General features: G+C 45.4%; 1 protein-coding gene across 2 annotated transcripts in view; it reads right to left on the bottom strand.

Annotated features, from left to right (window-relative positions):
• Nucleotides 1–20,523, bottom strand: part of KCNN4 (potassium calcium-activated channel subfamily N member 4) — a 564,485-nt gene that overhangs the window by 338,883 nt on the left and 205,079 nt on the right. For both annotated transcript variants that reach the window (XM_069201258.1, XM_069201257.1), the window contains exon 2: nucleotides 14,495–14,590. In XM_069201258.1, the coding sequence (XP_069057359.1) occupies nucleotides 14,495–14,590 (96 nt within the window). The remainder of the gene's footprint in view (nucleotides 1–14,494; nucleotides 14,591–20,523) is intronic.

Genomic DNA, 20,523 nt, shown 5'->3' with positions numbered 1-20,523 from the left:
CTAGATTGTACAGAACGGGTTAAGTTTGGTCATGCTTCCTGTTCCATTGGCCAGCCGGTCATCTTGATTAAGTGTACATGAAGGGACATAGCTGCAATTTGGGAATTTCTATGAGCACCGAGTTTCCACAGTCCAATCTCGACAGTGTGGTCAAGGTTTTCAAACACACATTGTCTAGCAGTTCTTTTCACATGTGTACAGAGGAAGGGGAATAGCTCTCTAGCATTTTAGTCTATAATCCGAGCCCCAACGTACACACGCATGTGTTTATTATGTAATCATCCCCAGAGAAACATTCAGACCAGTTTCATGTGTTCCTGGATTACATCAGTTAGCATATCAGTCAACAATCACCCCTTTTTAGGGTCGAGACTGCGCTAGTATGCGCTTGCGCATGCATATCGCTTGCGAGATGTTGTAGTAGTTAGAAAAGGGCTCGGAGCCCCGTCCATGTCATGTTAGTGTCTTTCACTGGTTCGTGGGCTTGCCTTTTAAAATCTGCTTGCTTTCATTAGTGGAAGGCATGCATACGTTATGCCTTTTCCGGTGGTTAGCCCTCCTCGAGCGCAGCGACCAAGTACTGAAAACATACTAGGCTTGTTGTTTTCCATCCGGTTTGTGGACTACTTTTTCTCTTTTTCGCAGCGCAATCTCGCTTGGCAGAAGTTGAGCGCTTTGCATGACATCGAGCCTGTTACATAGTTAATTGCACTTTTGCCAGTTATGTAGATAATTGCACTTTTACCGATAGATTGCACTACAAGTAAACTGTAGCAGCGCGATCGCGCTCTTTTTTTCCATTTAATGAGGAAAGAAAAGTCCGGTTGGGAGTTTACAACTGCTAATAGTTCTAACTCGGAGAAATGCGAGACCCGTTGCATTGCAAATGCTTGTTCTACTTGGATATCCAATTCCTTGGCTGGATGATACATCTGATGCCATTGCAACTTTTTTTTAAATAATTGTAGTTTACACAAAAACTCTGTGAGCCATCTCTCTGCAAAGGTCACATGCTGGATTTAGGGCCAGATGTAGGAAAAAAGCAATTTGCGACTTGCAAATTGCGAGTCCCTGCGACTCGCAATTTGCAAGTCGCAAATTGCTATGCAGTACGGTGTCTCAGACACCGACTGCAACTCGCAATGGGGTCGCAATGACCCACCTCATGAATATTCATGAGGTGGGTCGCAAATTGCGGCCCCATTGCGAGTATAGGCACTCGCTAACATGGAGGCCTGCTGATGTCAGCAGACCTCCATGTTAGCGACCTGCTTTTAAATAAAGCAGTTTTTTTTTTTTGAAGTGTAGCCCGTTTTCCCTAAGGGAAAACGAGCTGCACTTCAAAAAAAACCGAAACCTTTAGTTTCGGTTTTTTTTTTCAGGGCAGGGAGTGGTCCCTTGGACCACTCCCTGCCCTGAAAAAATATTTTGGGCTCCAGTCACAAACTGGAAGGGGTCCCATGGGGACCCCTTCCAATTTGCGATTGGGTTACCATCCACTTGAAGTGGATGGTAACTGCGATGCCATTTGCGACCGCTTATGCGGTCGCAAATGGTATTGCATCCCAATGCGACTCGCAAATAGGAAGGGAACACCCCTTCCTATTTGCGAGTCTGAAATGCATTTTGCGAGTCGGTAACGACTCGCAAAATGCATTTCTGCATTGGGATACGCGTTTTGCGACTCGCAAACGGCAAATTTTGCTGTTTGCGAGTCGCAAAACGTTTGCTACATCTGGCCCTTAGTGCTCTAAAAACATTAATGTCTCTGTGGGGGAGGGGGAGGATCCCCTGTGATTTGGTCGGATGACTGGCCTAGTATCTACCTACTGCATGATTTTTCTCATCTCTGCCCCTCGAAATTGTTGGTTCTTACATATGTAGTCACAGGATTAGAATGCAGAATTGAGAGTATTATCTTTTGAAGGAAGGAGAACAGTTGTTTCTTAGCCTCATTCCTGGCATTTGGGCAATGCACAATGTTGTCCTGCAACAGAATGAATACGTAACAAGTGTAGGAGAAAGAGCCACTCTGCACAGGTTTACAGGAGTGTCAAAAATTACCGCTGAAGTCTGTAAATGTCTTCACATTGAAAAGTTGTTCAAGGCATCTGGCTCAAGTGATAAAAGTGTTGTGTTTTCTATGTATGTTAGTAGGTGGGATTTCTAGAACACAAACCTTGACAACAGGCAGTGGAGCCCTGTTGCGGGTCAAAGACAAGCATAAAGCCAGTGTGTGGTAGGAGAGGTATTGTGTTTTTGGACTATTAATGGATTGTGATGCAGTGTTCTTTAAAGATCTGTGCCTTCAACACAACTAAATTGTAGTACCATTGAGGTGGTCCCGATGGATTTAGTGATGGTGTTCCAGATTCTGGAAGTATAGATGAAAAAGGCCTGCTGCCCTGTTTTTCTAAGTTTGACACTTTTTGGGGCCTTCTTAGGGATTAAGAGTTGGGCGGATGGGTACTTTATCTTAAACATGACGGATATCCTGTCCACCTTATGACAAGTGCATTGCAACATAATGCACTTGTAATAAGGCAAACCAGATACTCATCATGTTTATGATAGGGTACCGGTTCACCAAACTCTTATTCCCCGTTAGTCTGCAGACTGATGGTGTCCCTACTGCTAGTGTGCAGAGACCCACAGGAGATGGTGAGCTTCTCTGCAAAATAAACGGGTTGTGATTCCTTTATATATGATGCAGATGGTATTGAAGATGGTGCCTGCGTTCTATCAGGTCGGGGGTGATGTGATCATATTCCTGCAAGCCCTGGATGAGACGTGCTGTGGCGTTTAGTATGGCTGTAATGGATGTCAGTATAGTCTAAGAGGCTATGGAGCAGTGTGTTGCCACCATCCATATGGCAGAGTATGAGGCTTTGAATTGCAGTTTTGAAGCCACTTTTTGGAAGAAACAGTTTCAGCTTCTTTAGAAGAGACGGCTAGTAGCAGGCCATCCTTGTTTTTTAATAAAGTGTTCCTTGGCGGTGAGGGTGATATCCAGGGTGCATCCAAGCAACTTGGCATTCACTGAAAACTAGAGTTTGAAGTTGTCAAGGTTCATGTCCTTGAGCCAGGTTTGTATTTTTTCTTGTGCACTATTCTTGGCAGATAACAGGAATTCTATCTTGGTTGGGTTAAGATTCAAGTAGACTCTGGACATCTAGGTCTGGATGATGTACAGGCAGTATTTGAAGTGTTGGATGTCTGAAGCAGAGGATACTTTCAAATGCGGTTGTGTATCACTGGCATATTGGTAAATCTTGATGTTGTTATCTATGAATAATGCACCAAGTAGCTCCATAGAGGCGTTGAAGGGGACAGGGCAGTAAAGAACCCTGAGGAACTCCCAGGTGATAGGGTTTGTTTGAGACCTGGAGGTCCCTATATGAAAAAATCGGTGGTGGCTGAAAAAGTAAGAGGAGTAAAAGACATTGCCAGGGATTCCCATTCAATACTTCAATGTAGGTGGAATGGTTAACTATGTTGAAGGCAGCTGAAAAGTCCAGCAATAGCAGGAAAAAGGGGTACTTTGATCTGTGGTCTGGTGGCTATCATCTACAATGTGTAAGTGTGTGGCCATCCACGCTGCAGTGTGATCTGAAGCCATATTGGCAGTCATGCAGGGGATGGGTAGCATTAATGTTATCTTGGAGTTCATCACAGACTGTTTTTAATAATCTTACCAATGAATGGTAGGTGAGTGATGTGCTGGTAGTTGGACAGGTCATCATGATCTAGTGTACATTTTGTTTAAGACTGAGAGGATCTGGCCTGTCTTGGGAGCTTCTTAGAAGGTGGCTTGAGTAAGGGAGGCATTGACAATGGTGAGTAGCAGTGAGAGTGTCCCCATAGAGAGTTTTGATGACGCACAAAGGTGACACATCATCTTCATAAGAAGTGGGTGCAAAGGAGTATATCTGTGAGATCCTCTATAGAAAGGGCTTTGAATGAGCTAAAGTGTGGATTTGCTATAGACTGGAGGAGCCAAGAATGACGAGGAATTGGTCTTGCAGGTGGGTTTGAATGTGACTATGAGACCCTACTGTGGTGTGGATGTGAATATGCAGGCTGATTTAGGATTTCCTTTCACAGTGATTTAGCAAATGGACAAAAATTATGATATCATGTTTAGGAAGTCCAGTGTTAGACCACTAGTGTAAGGAGGGAGGCCAAAAGATGTATTGGGGAATTTTGACACTCTGGCGATGTTCAAGGGAAATACTCCGCCTGCTACTGTTTATGTGGCTAAGAATGGATCATGTTTGTTGTAGTGGCTACAACAAAAGAACGTGGAAATAATCTTAGAACTCCAACAATCCTAAACACGTTCTTCTAAGGAAAGAATGTTTGAATGTATGCTTGTTGGAACACTAAAGTATACAGAGAAGTGATGAATGGAATGCTTGAATTAACCTCCGCTACTATTAATTACTCGGGCTGCCTCCCAGTCTTTAATTATTGTGCACACCATGCCACCTCAGCTTGGGCCCAGCCATATGCAAATCAGTCTGTACCTTCCTCCAGTGGACACAGTCCAGCCCAAACTGCTAGGCCAGGTCCTCCTTGAACCAGAACACAAGCAACCCAGGATTGGTTTTGGCCTTGTTAGGGATCATCAGCCAGGTATAGATTTGTTTCAGTGACAAAGTGTATATGGGACCCGCGTCTGGGCATACCTGTCCCATTTAGGATGACACACTAAAGTGTAAGAAAATAGTGATGGATGGAATGCTTGAATTCATCTCAGCCACTAGTAATTGTTCTGGGCTTCTTCCAAGCCCATCATTATTTTGCACACCATGCCACTTCAGTTTGGCCCCAACCGTATGGAACTCAAACTTGACCCTGCTCCAATGGGAATAGCCCAGTCTGAACTGCCAGGCAGGTTGCTTCTTGGAACAATCTCATTGGAAGCACAGTTTTCCTGAGATGTTCACTGAAAAGCAGGGTAACTTAAAGGGCTTCAAGCATTAGATTCCACTAAAATCTGGAATTACCCCTCTAATTCATACAGTCAGAAGGGTGCTGAGTGCTGTAAGACTAGAATTAAGGAAAGCAATTGGAAAATGATGTGTCCAAAGTACTATAGAGCCCAAAGAAGGTTTGGAATGGTTGTCCAGAGTAGTGTTGGACTATAATGTGGATGTGGGTAGATGTGCAGGAAGTTAATGCCAGGATTTGGGTGGATAGGCACCTCATGCACAGCATTAAAAAAACATGAGAACATGAAAAAATTAGAAAGTTAAGGACTTAGGGCCAGATGTAGCAAAGTGTTTGCGCCTCGCAAACGGCGAAAATCGCCGTTTGCGAGGCGCAAAAGCCACTTTGCTATTCAGAAATGCATTTTGCGAGTCGGCTCCGACTCGCAAAATGCATTTCCGACTCGCAAATAGGAAGGGGTGTTCCCTTCCTATTTGCGACTCGCAGTGGGATGCAATTCCATTTGCGACCGCGTATGCGGTCGCAAATGGACTCGCAGTTACCATCCACTTCAAGTGGATGGTAACCCACTCGCAAATTGGAAGGGGTCCCCATGGGACCCCTTCCACTTTGTGAATGGACCCAAAAATATTTTTTCAGGGCAGGGAGTGGTCCAAGGGACCACTCCCTGCCCTGAAAAAATACCGAAACTAAAGGTTTCGTTTTTTTTTTTAAGTGCAGCTCGTTTTCCTTTAAGGAAAACGGGCTACACTTAAAAAAATAAAACTGCTTTATTTAAAGCAGTCACGAACACGGAGGTCTGCTGACTACAGCAGGCCTCCATGTTTGCGAGTGCCTATACTCGCAATGGGGCCGCAATTTGCGACCCACCTCATGAATATTGATGAGGTGGGTCATTGCGACCCCATTGCGAGTCTCAGTCGGTGTCTGAGACACCGTACTGCATAGCAAATTGCGACTTGCAATTTGCGAGTCAGATGGACTCGCAAATTGCAAGTCGCAATTTTGCATTTTGCTACATCTGGCCCTTAATTTGTAGTACTTTCGCACTATGGAAATGGCGTTTATAAATACTGAAAGGGTTGTATGTTTCTATGGCAATCTTTTGATCTATGCTGAAGATAAGATTATGCATCATAGAAAACTAACACAAGTGTTATCCAGAGAAACCCAACACAAGTTTTATTCATACTGGAAGAGAAAGGAATTATGTAAATAGTAGAAAACTTCAAATTGTTGGTGGCCAGTTTAGATTATCGAGGTTATAAACATCAAGCCCGAGGAGTAGAGTCTAAGAGGAATCTTGTTCCTGCTACTGTATAAACTCTCATGCTAAAATGCATAAAGCAATTACAATAGTTTAAAGTTCTGTACATACTTTATTCAGTGCTCAGAAGAGGCTCATTCCATGTGCAAATTACTTACTAAAAGATAATAGTTAGTATGAAATGAGAGAGGAAAGACTGAATTCACATATTAAAAGGAGATATGGCAAAGGCTGTATTGCTCAAACATTTTGACACGCATGACTCTAGCATATTGTTGACTGATGCTGGGGAAGCGATGTTGCTGCAGCACAGGAATTGTAAGGAACTGGGTTGTTGGACAACTGGGGTGTGAGCCTTGGCCAAGCAGTAACCACAATGTTTGTCAGATTGAGGCAAAAACCAACCCTAAATTGACCTGTTCTTAACTGTCTGGTAGCTTGGACAGTGAATTGAGGCTTAACTTAGAGGCAATGTGTAAAGTATTTGTGCTACACAGTAATAAAGTGAAAAATACCACACAAAAAATCCTTCACCAAGTTATTAAAATAGAGTTGTTTTTAATAAATGAAACAAGACCAAAATATCAAACATCCAGTCAGTAGAACTGGAGATATGCTATTTTAAAGATTTTAGTGAAAATAGTGCCACAAAGCGCAAAGCTCCAACTGTGAGGATCTGGTCTGCCGGACCAGGACGAAGTCATAAGTTCAGGCCAACCATGATGGTACACAGGCTGGCTTCAGGGACACAGTTAGGTCTGCTGAACAAAGTACATTATATCCTGATTTGCGGAGCGTTGTGAGGATCCGCGCCGACGATGTGTTGTACAGCCGAAGCGATGTGTCGGTTCTGAGATGATGCGACGTTGCAATGCAAGGTCCTGCATCATCGTCGAGGGTCCCACTGACAAGGGTTTGTGATGCAAATTCTGGTATTGAGGATTTATCATGCAGTCAAGGTGATTTACAAGTTCCGAGGAGCTGTGAGGCTGCAATGAGGAGTCCAGCGTTGCTGTCAACAGTGCCGTCGACACGAGATAGGGGGCCTGTGCTGATGATGCGTCATGCAGCAGTGGTGCCAAAGGGGCTGTGGAGGCGATGCTGGTCTTTTTAACGGGTTCAATCCACACTGCAGCGGCGATGTGTTGGCTTTGCTCGTGGTTGCGCTGCACAACAGAGGAGATGTGTCAGTTCCGTTTGATCCACAGAGGCTGGTAGAGCACCTGAGGCCCACATCCAAGGGTCCAGGCCTGGCCTGGCATCACTTAGCACGATTGACTCGGAGTCCAGTTGATGGGTTCAGGTTTGTTGGAGCCTTTTGGCCCTGAGGGTCAAGCCAAGAGGCCAGCCAACTAGCTCTTGGAGTCACTTTGGTGATCATGGGTTTAACAGATGCAGGTCCAGTCCTTCTCACCCAGGCAAGAGGGCAGCATACAGCAGGTCAGCATAGCAGGGCAGCAGTCCTTTACAGATGCAGTCTATCAGAGTGGCAGTCCTTCCAGCAGCACTGCAGTCCTTCTTCCTGGCAGTGTATCCACAGGTTCAAATGCATACTGAAGAGGTGGTGTCCAGTATTTATACCAACTGTACCTTTGAAGCAGGGAGAGGCATCTAGAGGCATGCCTTTGAAGTGCACAGGTGCCCTGCCTTCCTGGTCCTGTCTCCTTATTAACTAAAGGGGGTATGCAGCCCTTTATGTGGGGGCACGACACAGCCTATTCAAGCATAAGTGGGTCTCTGCCCAGCTTCTCCCTCCCATCCTGCCAGTGATGGCCCTAAGCTCCCTGTTGTGTGTGGCTATCTGGGAGGGGCACACAAAGCTCAGCTGTCAACTACACCCAGTTATATGTCCCAGAGACAGGCTGCAGGCACCAAATGGTTAAGGCAGGGATGCCAGTTTAGTTTCTAAAAGTGGCATATTCAAAATTGTAATTTAAAATCTGGATTCACCATATGTTAGGATTTTTCATAACAGTTCCAAAGACACCAAACATGAACTGGTTATTTATTCCATTTGGAAATTACAGCTTATTATATGTAATAAGGTAACTCCAATGCTACCCTAGAGGAGAGGTAGGCCTTGCAGTAGTGAAAAACAAATGTAAGATTTTTTCACTACAAGGACATGTAAGTACATGTCCAACTTATTAAATACATTGCACCATGCCCCCTGTCCAGGGCCTACCATAGGAGTGACATATGTATTAAAAAGGAAGGGTTGGGCCTGGAAAAAGGTTTATTTTGCCGGGTCGAAATGGCAGTTTAAAACTGCACAGGCAGGCTTCAAAGGCAGGCCTGAGACATGTCTAAAGTGCCACTTAAATGGGTGGCTCAATCAGTGCTACAGGCCTACTAGCAGTATTTAATTTACAGGCCCTGGGCACAGATAGTGTAACTTTACTAGTACATACAAGTGAATTAAATGTGCCAGTTGGGTGTAAGCCAACCTTACCATGTTTTAAGGAGAGGGCACAAACATGTGCAGCCTGCATCTTGGGTCACAGGACTAGGGGCCAGATGTACGTAAAAAGCAATTTGCGACTTGCAAATTGCGAGTCCCTGCGACTCGCAATTTACAAGTCGCAAATTGCTATGCAGTACGGTGTCTCAGACACCGACTGCAACTCGCAATGGGGTCGCAATGACCCACCTCATTAATATTAATGAGGTGGGTCGCAAATTGCGGCCCCATTGCGAGTATAGGCACTCGCTAACATGGAGGCCTGCTGACGTCAGCCGGCCTCCATGTTAGCGACCTGCTGTTCAATAAAGCAGGTTTTTTTTTTTTGAAGTGTAGCCCGTTTTCCCTAAGGGAAAACGAGCTGCACTCCAAAAAAAACCGAAACCTTTAGTTTCGGATTTTTCAGGGCAGGGAGTGGTCCCTTGGACCACTCCCTGCCCTGAAAAAATAATATGGGGTCCAGTCACAAAGGGGAAGGGGTCCCATGGGGACCCCTTCCCGTTTGCGAGTGGGTTACCATCCACTTCAAGTGGATGGTAACTGCGACTCCATTTGCGACCGCGTACGCGGTCGCAAATGGAGTTGCATACCACTCCGACTCGCAAATAGGAAGGGAACACCCCTTCCTATTTGCAACTCTGAAATGCATTTTGCGAGTCGGTCTCGACTCGCAAAATGCATTTCTGCATAGCAAACTCAGGTTTGCGAGTCGCAAACCATTTGCTACATCTGGCCCTAGGTGTAGCTGGCAGTTAGTTACAGGCTGCTAGTGAGACTAAGGAGGAATGGGTGTTGGCAGCATGGACCATCTATGACTTGATGATGGGTAGAAGCTGTCATCTATCACACTACACTTGCACATCATAAAGCCTCTACCTGAGTATAGTTACAAAGGGTGTATCACTAGTGTTTTGTGATCCCAGACAGGTGGGAACCAGGGTAGGGAGGTAGGAAATTCCAAGAACCTCTGGCCGTAGAAACCTCCAGAACCTTCTCCTATTTCAAAGTGGGCACCAGGTATAAATAATGGACCCTTAGGCCCAACTCTTTAGTACGCCTCTAGACCCAGGGAAGGCTCAGAAGGACTGCTGTGCTGTTCTGCATAAAGGACTGCCACTTTGTTGCCCTTGCCCTGCTGCCTGAGCGAAAAGGACTGGACCTGCATCCTGTAACCTGGACCACCAGAGGGACCCCAAGGTCTAGTTAGCTGGCCTCCTGATCAGAACCTCAGGAAGAGAAAAGGCTCCAATCACCTGGACTCTGTGTGCTGTGAGTCGTACCCCCCAAGAGATGCCACCCCAGTCCTGAACCTTTGCAAGTGGGCCTCAATGTTCTCTTTCAGCTCTGCTAGTGTACTACTGTGAGCAGAACTGACACAGTGTGACTCATCTCCTCAAATTGGAACTGACACTGTTCGACACACCCTAGACTTAGGATCTCACATCGCAGCCCACAGTTTCTTCGGAACTGCTGCTGCGCGTCCCATCCTCGAAGCGAGATTTCGCAATGCTCCACAAACCAGGATTTAAGGTACTTTATTCAGCAGGCCCTACTTGGTCCCTGTATCAGACCTGTGCTCCATTGTGCTCCATTGTGGTCAGCCTGAACTTGAGACTTTGTCCCGGTCCGGCACAACTGGATTCCCACAGTTGGCAGTTTGTGCTTACAGACACTATTTTAACTCAAACCTTTAAAATTGTATATCTTCACTAATTGGATTTTTCTCGTTTTTGATCTCAAATAATTTAGCATATTTTACTCTCTTTTCCTAAATTTGTGTGGAATTTTTATTTTGTGTGTTTCCACTTTATTACTGTTTGAAGTGCTGCATAAATACTTTAGACATTGCCTCTTAGTTAAGCCGGACTGCTTTTGTGCCACGCTACCAGAGGGTTAAGCACAGGTTAATTTGGGATTGCTTGTCACTTAACTCTGACAGGAATTGTGGTTTCTACTTGAATAGGGTTTCACCCTCCCACCCACACACACAACCAGTAACACTATTTCCTACATAGGTGGTAACGGTGAAATCTGAACTTGTGTTTGTGAAATGCCACACAGTGATTTTGTGTAACACAAAAAATTCTAGATAAATTGAGACCATTTCAAGTCTCTTTACAAATCTCTTTGATAGGCTCTTTTAATTTATCACATTCATCCTCATTTTACCTGACTCTGCCTGTGATCTTGCCTGCAAGGATGCTGTTTGAACTGGCCAACATGGATGTCTACACTGTGGCTGAGCCCAAGGAGTTCAGCAAGGAGAGTCAAGAGAAGTACCAGGAAACTGGAACTCCGTAAGGCATGAGGGTCTGGACGGAGGGTCACCATGTACTGGCAACAGCAGAGGACCAGGATGATGATGAAGATGTCGATGTGTAAGGAAAGGCTCTGGACACAGCACCCAGAAGGGGATATAACATCCCCACAGGAGTGCTACCCCCTCCTATGCCAGGGAGCAGTATACCTTCCTACGGCCTGTCACCAGAAGAGCTGTAGGACAAGAAGACTGCGAGGGAGCTCAATCTGCAGTTGGCCAAGCTCAAGTTGGAGGCAGAGGAGAGAAAGGCCGAGGTACAAAGGGCCTTAAGTGAAAAGAAACTAGCCATGGAAGAAACACTTGCTTTTGAGTTACTGGCTCATGAAAGGTGCCTCAGAGAGCTGGACATCAGAGCCAGGCAGGCCAGGTCCAGCAATGCTGCTGGCAGCTTACCAGCAGTGCTGCCTGGAGACTGAATGGTCCACATTCCAAAAGATGTGGTGCCTAACTTTGTAGTGGGAAATGACATCAACAAGTGGTTTGAAGCCTATGAGGTTGCTCTGGAGATGAATAGGGGCCCTGAGGAGGGTTGGTGGGGGGGGGGTCAGTCTCTGGAAGCACATACCTAGTAAAGGGAAAGACACACTGCTCGCCCTCGATAACTGGACAGGATGAAGTATCCCCCCATTAAGGACACCCTTGTCAGGAAGTATAGCCTCATCCCAGAAAAGTGCAGATGTTCAGGGACAGCCAGAGGCTGCCCTATCAGCCCTGGGTGGATTGTGTGTTTTCCCTTTGCAAGGCACTGGATGGTTGGGTGAAGGGCAGTGAAGTAAAAGATGACCAGGCGTTGTACAATTTGGGGGCAAGAAAGCACTTGCTCAGTCTTTGTTTTGCAGAGCTGTGCCAACATCTGGTTGATAGTAAGCTCACTGGGCCCAGGGAGCTTGATAAGGAGGCAGACCTCTAGCTCAGCACAAGGGTTAACAAGAAGGTACCTGGGAGTGACTCTAAGAAGGGTTGTTCAGGTTCTCCCAGCAGAGGGAGGGGGAGGTCAAGGAAGACACAGACAAGTCCCAGAATAGGGGGGAGGGCTCCCATACCCCTTCTGAGAAACTGGGAGGAGGTTCTGGTGGGCGGTGTCAAGGCACTCAATTTACAATGCCAGTGCTTTAATTGTTACTCACATCCACATATTTACCACCCACTGCTGCAAACTCTGCGGGGTGGCCAATGTGGCCATAGGGGTAAATAGTCCAGAGGTCATAGACAATGCCATGATCTCTTTGAGCATGGATATAGACCCAGAAGATGATCCTATGATCCCTGATGGTGGAATTTGTCACTTCTACCTGGTGAAGGTGAATGGGATCTCTATCACTGCTTTGAGGGACACTGGGGCTAGCCACACCATGGTAGTGGAAAGGCTGGTCATTATACAAGGCTTCTCATCCACTGTAAGAACATAACGGGGGCTTAGCACCCTGGACTCGCTGAAGAGGTGGGTCAGTGCTTGTTTGCTCTAATTACCTAATCACCCCATTTTCAGTGCCATGCTGACTGGGAGTTTCTGTCCTCATCCACACATACATGAGGGGCCATGGCAGGGGGCTGCACACTTCAGTGGGCATGGACCTCTCTCCAGTGACTGCTGGCATCTCCTGACAAGGCATATTATGCTAATCATCTTCGGGGGCTAAATGGGCCTCGTCCTGGGCATAAGGATGTGCGTGCTGAATGGGTTTTGGGCCCAACATTCAAGTACGTCAAGATGCACAACGTGATCCCGGAAAGCCATAGGCCTTGAGGGGGGAAACTGGAGAATTAGAGAATCATTTCACAAATATCTGTTTTCCAAGGATATATGCATATTCACATGGACCACCTTTCCAGAACCAATGGGAGACAATTATTACCTACAGGCTTTACAGTAGTAGCTTAATGCAGGCACTCTGTGATAAGAGGTCAGTGTTGTACACTACATGGTTGGTAAAGAGATCAGTACCGTGACTAGAGAATGGCAGTAGATTCATAATTCCTAACAAAGAGATATACCTAGAGACGCTTGCAAGAGGGGTGGCAATACCTGATGCCCACCTCCGCCCTCCGAGCTTCTCATTGCCTGGGCTTATTTTGATCAACAAGCTGACTGGCTGTTGAGTTGCAAGTAGCCACCATGAAGGCAACTGAAGCGTACTGCCTGCCACCTAAAATGCTTTAGCATGCGCTAGTTAAGTTGGTAGGCAGGAGGAATACCACAAAAGCAGTACTTGCTGCCAAATCAGTAGGGCTGGAAAGTATGAATCCTTCATGGCCATTCTGTCTCTGAAGATATTCCGGAGAGTAACTTATCATTACATCAAAGGCAGTTAATAGGTCCTCAGTGGAAAAGTGGTTATTCATTTTCCTCTTCAGGAGTCTCTTTTATAGCAAGCTCACAAACACAATATATCATGGGGATGGTTAGATGAAGACATGACCCTCCATTCCAGCTATGGAAAGCTCAAGGGCCTCAAGTCCATTATCCCTTTTCTCTAGGGAACATTCTTCATATACTCTGAGCTGACTATGCCATTTTGCTTGTAAGTATGATGCAGAACTGATGATTGCTATGGTGTTCAACTCCTAGGTTTCTCCTCACATTTACCTCTTTATAACAGAGAATAACTCATACGTATCTCCAGTTGGTTTCTCTGCAGCGAGTGAGTAATTCATTACTTTATCCTGAATTGTTCAGGCAATTTCCTCTTATTTGTCTCCCCTCTTGTCCATATTGCCAGAGACCAAGCTGTTCTAAAGTCAAATAACTGAAGTATAAATGTGGTGGTCTCGTTTTGTCCTCATCAATCTTGGCCTTGACTGTCTTCACTTGCCTCACAATGTCACCCTTTTTCATATATTCTAGGATTATCTTGTTACGGCTGCATCCCTTTCTCAACCTACTCGTATCCCTACCACTTAGCAGTGGAACCATAAACTGCTTCCATAGATGCCATAATAACAGCCTTGCATGCTCGCATACATGGCAGGCAGATCCCCATCCCAGCATTATGCATGCACTACCTAGTTCACATGCACACACACACATCGGAAACCACACATATTTCGAATGTCCAAGACCCTCATTAATACATCACCCAACACAAATTCAAAGGTCCAGTCTATTAGCTTTGGTGCAGCTTGTTTTCCTACTACTCAAAAATACATTCCCCTCTTTCTTTCTTTGTTTTTTACTTTATTTCTTTCTTCCCTGTGCTCAAATACTTATTTTTTTATTCAACCTCACCCCCTCCCCAAAAAGAACCTAGACTTGTGCATCCATATTCCTGTAAGACGATACAAACCTACACCTGTGAATAAAGACTCTTTCAAAACACCAACCTGGAATCATCGCTTTTCTCTTCGCCTCTGGACTCATAATACTTGGGCTATACTTTCGTCCCAGAAACGCTGATGGACTCTTACCTCTCTGTGTGCCTTGGTCTACCTGCATCCATACACATGCTCAACTATGCATATGCCACAAGTGGATCAGTATTTGTGGTCCACTTACCTGCATCTCCTTGGTGTGGAAGGCGACAATGAGGAGCAGGAGCAGCCCTGTAGTGAGGCTAATGGCACACCTCATAATGAAGAAATACACATACCACTGTGGAACAAAAAAGAAGAAGCCTAGTGTTAGAAGGCAGACTATGTCTTCTATTTCAAAAGCCAGTCCTCTAGACAAAGCAATGGGAGATCTGTGAGAGTCATGGAAAGGGGTAGCAGGAGTGTGGTAACTGGAACACAACTTGTTTTAGGGTACTTTTAGCAGGAGCTCTCTGTGTACTCCAGAGGATCATTTTTAAAGTAACACTTCAGCCAGGCATTCAGAGAGTACTTCTTTTGAGCTCCACCGCCTGCCTTTTTTAACATCAACCACTGTAGAGAAAAGACTGGTATCCCTGAACTTCTGATGAAATTGAATCCCACTCTCTCCATGTATGCATATATGTATGTATTTGGTATGTGTATCATGCAAACCTAGCCGAAAGGCAGCGGAGGACTGTAAAGGGTCAAAGGCGATAGCACAGTCAATGAGTGATTTTTTGGAGGGGTTGAGTGACTCTGACAGTGGAGATGGTCTGCTACTTCATCTTGATGTAGATGACAGGATCAAACCCCACCAGACCTTGTAAGCTGAGGGAAGGATAAAAAAATGCCTCTGCCTGGTACACCAGTGTGTAAATAGACCTATATTTTAAACTGCATTCCTGGTACTGAGGAGGCCCAGCACAGGTAGGCTGATTGAGTACAGATAATATAAGTATATTCATATAATAGGTCTGTTCATTCCCATGCGGATAGCCAGGTCACCCACAACATACAGTACTCGCATCAAGATCAACATGTTTATGTCAGTCACACCCAATGCTAGTCACCACACACAGCTTCTGGGTATATATGACTGGAGAACCTCTATCTTGCCATGTGTACGCAGTAGATTCTCTTACCTTTCACAGGGTGAGAGCAAATAGGCAGATTAGCAATGACTATTACCAAGAGAGGATGAAAGTAATCAACCCTCTTTTGTGCCTGTTGGGATCACCCATATAATCAGCATACCAATAACTCTTGTGTCGGATCCTTCTTATATGTCTTCCTCTGTGCAATATCTAGCCAGTCTCAACCTCCTGATACCAATAGTGTAGTTTAATCTATGTTGAGTCTCACTCACTGGTGTGGTGGCCCTCACGGTGACCTATGCTTTGCCCACTTACAGCTCAGAGGTAATCAAGGCAGCCTCTTGATGAAACCTAGGGCCAGATGTAGGAAGCCGTTTGCATGGTGCAAACTGCGAAAATCGCAGTTTGCACCATGCAAACAGCCTAATGCGATGCTCATTAACAATTTGCGAGTCGTAGGGGTGTTCCCTTCCTATTTGCGACTCGCATCGCAATGCAGAATTGCTTTGTGACCGATTCGCGGTCGCAAAGCAATTCGCAGTTACCACCAGTGTCACACTGGTGGTAACTCATTCGCAAAAGGGACCCCTTCCCCTTTGTGAATGTGGGCAAAAAGGTTTTTTCAGAGCAGGCAGTGGTCCAGTGGACCACTGCCTACACTGAAAAAACAAAACCAAATGGTTTCGTAATTTTTTTCATTTTGCGACTCGTTTTCCTTTAAGGAAAACGGGCTGCAAAATGAAAAAAAAACCTCCTTTATTGACAAAGCAGTCACAGACATGGAGGTCTGCTGACTTCAGCAGGTCACCATCCCTGTGAGTGCAGGGACTTGCTATGGGGCCGCAAAATGCGACCCATCTCATTAATATTAATGAGGTGGGTCTTTGCGACCCCATAGCGAGTCGCAGACGGTGTCTGAGACACCGTTCTGCATCCAAATTTGCGATTCGGAAATTGCGAGTCGCACCGACTCGCAATTTCCGAATCGCAAATTCGGACCTTGCTACATGTGGCCCCTATTGTAGAGTGAGGTCCCCAGCGAGAGACATGATACTAGCATGCACCCCAGGGATTACCCATAGTGCTGGCTTCTGTGCTCCAGTGGCACAACACCGTTTTCAACAACAACTAACTGACTTCCTGCAGGAGCTTTGCACTCAATATTATTGCAACCCTACGTCTGCAGGCACACATCTTATTGAAACAACACGGCCTGCCCATGCATACCACATATCCTCCCTTCTTGGACGCATCAACTTTGCTGAGAAACCTATAGTAATACCACAGTTGTGAACGTGTACACAGCAAGAGTCTCACTGTCTGATGACATTTACTCTCCTGTACCCCCTGAGCGTTCTTTGGTTCCTCAGACTTGGAGCTCAAACACAGATGCACATACAGATGAATGCGCACACACACATGCACATTTAAACAGGTGTCCCAGTCTACCTTAATTCCTAAACACATATTTGCATGACTAGGCACCATGGCAACAGAAACCCAGTCACCAAGTAAACTTAGTACAAGTCATGTTAGAGCAAACCACTAGTTCGGCATTGTAGGCTTTTCATTGATAGTCACAAATGCGGAATAATTCCCTTTGCGCGAATTCCAAAATACCTTTTAAAATATAGGCCTTCATTAGAACATTGGAAGGTAAATCCCGCATACCGCCACGGCGACGGCCTCCAAAAGACCATCGCCGTGGTTACCTACCATCCACCATATTATGACTGTAGCCGAAATTACGCCAGAAGGCTGTCAGAATTCCAGCTATGGTCCAGGCGGCGGATGGCGGTAAGGTGGCGCTGCTGCCAGCAGCAGCGCCTCGCCTGGAGAACGCCTCCGACCGTATCATGACTCATGATACAACCTGGCGGACGCTGCTGCTGGCAGCAGCGCCGCGCCCTGTCTCCTGCCAGAGGACCCCCTGCAAGCAGGTAAGTCAGGTTCTCCAACCGGGGAGGGGGTGGGGGGTGTTTTGTGTGTGTGTGTGTGGGGGTGATTGTTTTTGTATGCGTGCATGTGGGTGTGAGGCATGTGTAATTCGTGTGTGCATGAATGGGTGTGAATGTACGTGTATGTTGTGTCGTGTGAATGTGTGTGTGCTTTTATGTATGTTAGAGTGTGTTGCGGTGTGTGTGTATGAATGTATGCATGCGTGGGTGGATTTGGGTATGCGTGTGTGTGTGAGTGTGTACGTCTGCGCGTGTAGGTATGTATATGTCGGGGGATTTGGGAGGGAGAGGGATTTGGGGAGGGGGAGGGAGTCGGGGGAGACCCCTATCAGTGACAGGGAAGGAATTCCCTGGCACTGATAGTGCCTACCACCATGGTTTTCGTGGTGGTAAGACTGCCAAGAAAACCATGGCAGTAGGTGGGGTCATAATTTCCGAGGGTGGGATTGTGACGGCCGCCGGGCTGGAGACCGCAGTCTCCAGCCCGGCGGCTGTTACCGCCCTGGTGGAAGGAGTGGTACATTAATGTCATATTTTAAGGAAAGGTACCGCCAGCCTGTTGGCAGTACCTTTCTCCAAAATAGCGTTGTACGCCAGGGTCATAATGAGGCCAATAGTCTTTAATATAATTAACTTTGTTGAATGTTCTAAATTCAATTTAATTCCATATGGAACTCCAAAGATGCCATTTTCTTTTTGAATGCTGGTAAATATTTATGAAAATGATTAACGTCTTGAGTTTACATCAGCTGATATGGAAAGGAGCCACCATTTAACTTGTAAAACACAAATAGGAAAAGCATTGTGATCAGCATACATTGAGAGAGGAGAAAATGAGACGGTCCATTTAGGAACCTAGAAAGAACCCCTACACACAACGCCTTGTGCTAGCAGTTGCCTGTGAGAGTCTGTTCTTGTTTCCTGCTCCTTCGGACAGGATCTCTGTACACCCTAGGTGGTTTCACCTCTAAGATAAAGAACTTTTTCTAGTGAAAACGATTTTCAGTCCATTTTTACACATCACATTATCATCACTACTGATGAGTAAACATGTTACTCCAATATTGGAACTTTCATAGATTCACATGCTTGAATCCTTCCCTGTCGTCGAGATGGGAGTCCCCGGTGTTATACAAAAGCAATGCTCTAATGTATATATACATTACAGGCATTAGGCCTTCAAATGAGTAACTTATCACCATCAATTTGTAAAAAGGGACCAATCTCCAGAATCCACCAATCTGGTTACACCACCCTCTAGAACACTCCTGTGAGAAACTGCATTCCCTCATATTTTCCGAGCATTAGTGCTAATGGGAATACCGAAGGTGAGCTCCTCAGGGGAGGTGGGTGGGTCTCATGTGAATCTATGAAAGTTTCCAATACTTGAGAACTACAGTTACAGGTAAGTAACATATTTCTTACTCCAGTACTGGAACTTTCATAGATTCACATGCTTGAATCAGAATAGCAAGCGGTAACTAGCACATTTTCTGTAGTTAGCTATGCAAGCATTCTAGCATGATAAAAGAGCATGAGCATTCTTAAGTCATGTTTGGCTTTAAATATGATAACAGAAGAATTGCAAAATCATTGAAAGTTGCCAGTACTGGAGAACTACAGTTATAGCTAAGTAACTTACTTCGTCTTCCATACATCCAACATATACTTTCTGCCGGAATGCCATATGTTTTTACCAACTATCCTTCTTGTGGAAGGAAGAAGGCAAATTCTGATGCACACAAAGTCTGTGTGGTATGCCTGCCACAATCTCATCAGGCAAAAGGATATGACTTTTGTAGTAAAATGTTGCAAAGGATTCTTAAAGAGAGAGAAGACATTAGATTAAGAGGTTTGATGCAGGATATTATTGGCAGAAGAAGAGAAAAAGAAAACAAGAAGATTAGAAACATCTGCCTCTCATCCTTGCTCTATAAACTTTTGTCGATCCAGTAAAAAGTCCCACGGAGGGAGATCTATAGATAAAAAATTGCTTTCAAGACATCGTCAGTGACATCACTGTCATTGACACTAATCACTGACATTGAGACCAGCTGCTTTGCTGTCGAGGGGTTCAGTCCTCACATGGTCCGCCTCGAAAGAGGGATCAACGTCAGCACATCACAGTCGCAGCTCGCCGCCAAAACTGGCTTTGAGACGATTAGCATCCCTGTTGATGTCAACACCAAAGATCACAATGGCACTATCTTGTTCACAGCTGGCGAGCACTAGATCGACATCAGCATTATCACATGCAACGTCGAAAAGACATAAATCACCATCACAGCCTCAGTCATCAGCAAAAAGGGCCTGTATGACATTGAATCCTTTTCCCTGGATGTTGAGAATCTTTCAAGTGGTACTATCTTCTTCTTCTTCTGAGTGGTCTAAATCGCCTTCCGCCCATTCCACAGTATCTCTAGCATGCTGTGACCCAGTTACTCAAATTCATGAACCTCTTCGTCCGTTGAGAACAGTAATACCTACAGAGTATCCCTTGTCTACACACTTGGATCCCTTAGTTCTCTCATAGAGGATCTCTATTGATAGTCATAAGCACTGAATAGTGCTGCCACCAAGCGGGGACCCCGGAGCATTTCTCCACAATATCTTGTCTTAAGAGTAATGTTCGTCTTTCTTCGTTAAGGCCTGAAAAGTCACTTAAGAGAGAAAATTATTGGGCAGCCTATAGTAGTAGTCTACAGTGGCCCAATTAAAGTAAAAAAGGGGGACAGGAGAATTATACATGAACATAATGTCATGATATGTTGGTAAAACAGCATAGTTAACTTTCACGAACCCTTTTATGCAGGAGTAGAAAGATGAAGTAAAACAGGACAGTGTAGGCCCATTAGCTGTCCTTATTTGAGTTAAAATAAGAGACTCTGCCTTTAAGGACCCAGAGACCACCAGTATCCCATCATGTTCAGCAGGTGGTAGTTACTTCAACCCTTTTTGAGGGGGTGGTAGCATGTATGTATGGGATCTCTGTACCTCTGTCCATTCCACAAGGGAGGAGGAGGGTTGCTTACGACTTCAATGGAGATTCCCCTATGGGAGAACTGGAGTTAGAAGTAAGAAACTGTTCCTTCTCATATAGGAGATCTCCATTGATAGTCATAAGCACTGACTAGAGTAGCAAGCCCTCCCTACTAAAAGCAGTGAAAAAGACAGAGGAA

Source organism: Pleurodeles waltl, chromosome 7, assembly GCF_031143425.1.
Source record: "Pleurodeles waltl isolate 20211129_DDA chromosome 7, aPleWal1.hap1.20221129, whole genome shotgun sequence".
Taxonomy (NCBI): domain Eukaryota; kingdom Metazoa; phylum Chordata; class Amphibia; order Caudata; family Salamandridae; genus Pleurodeles; species Pleurodeles waltl.
The sequence above is the reverse complement of the archived record's forward strand: the minus strand, read 5'-3'. Positions and strand labels throughout refer to the sequence as shown.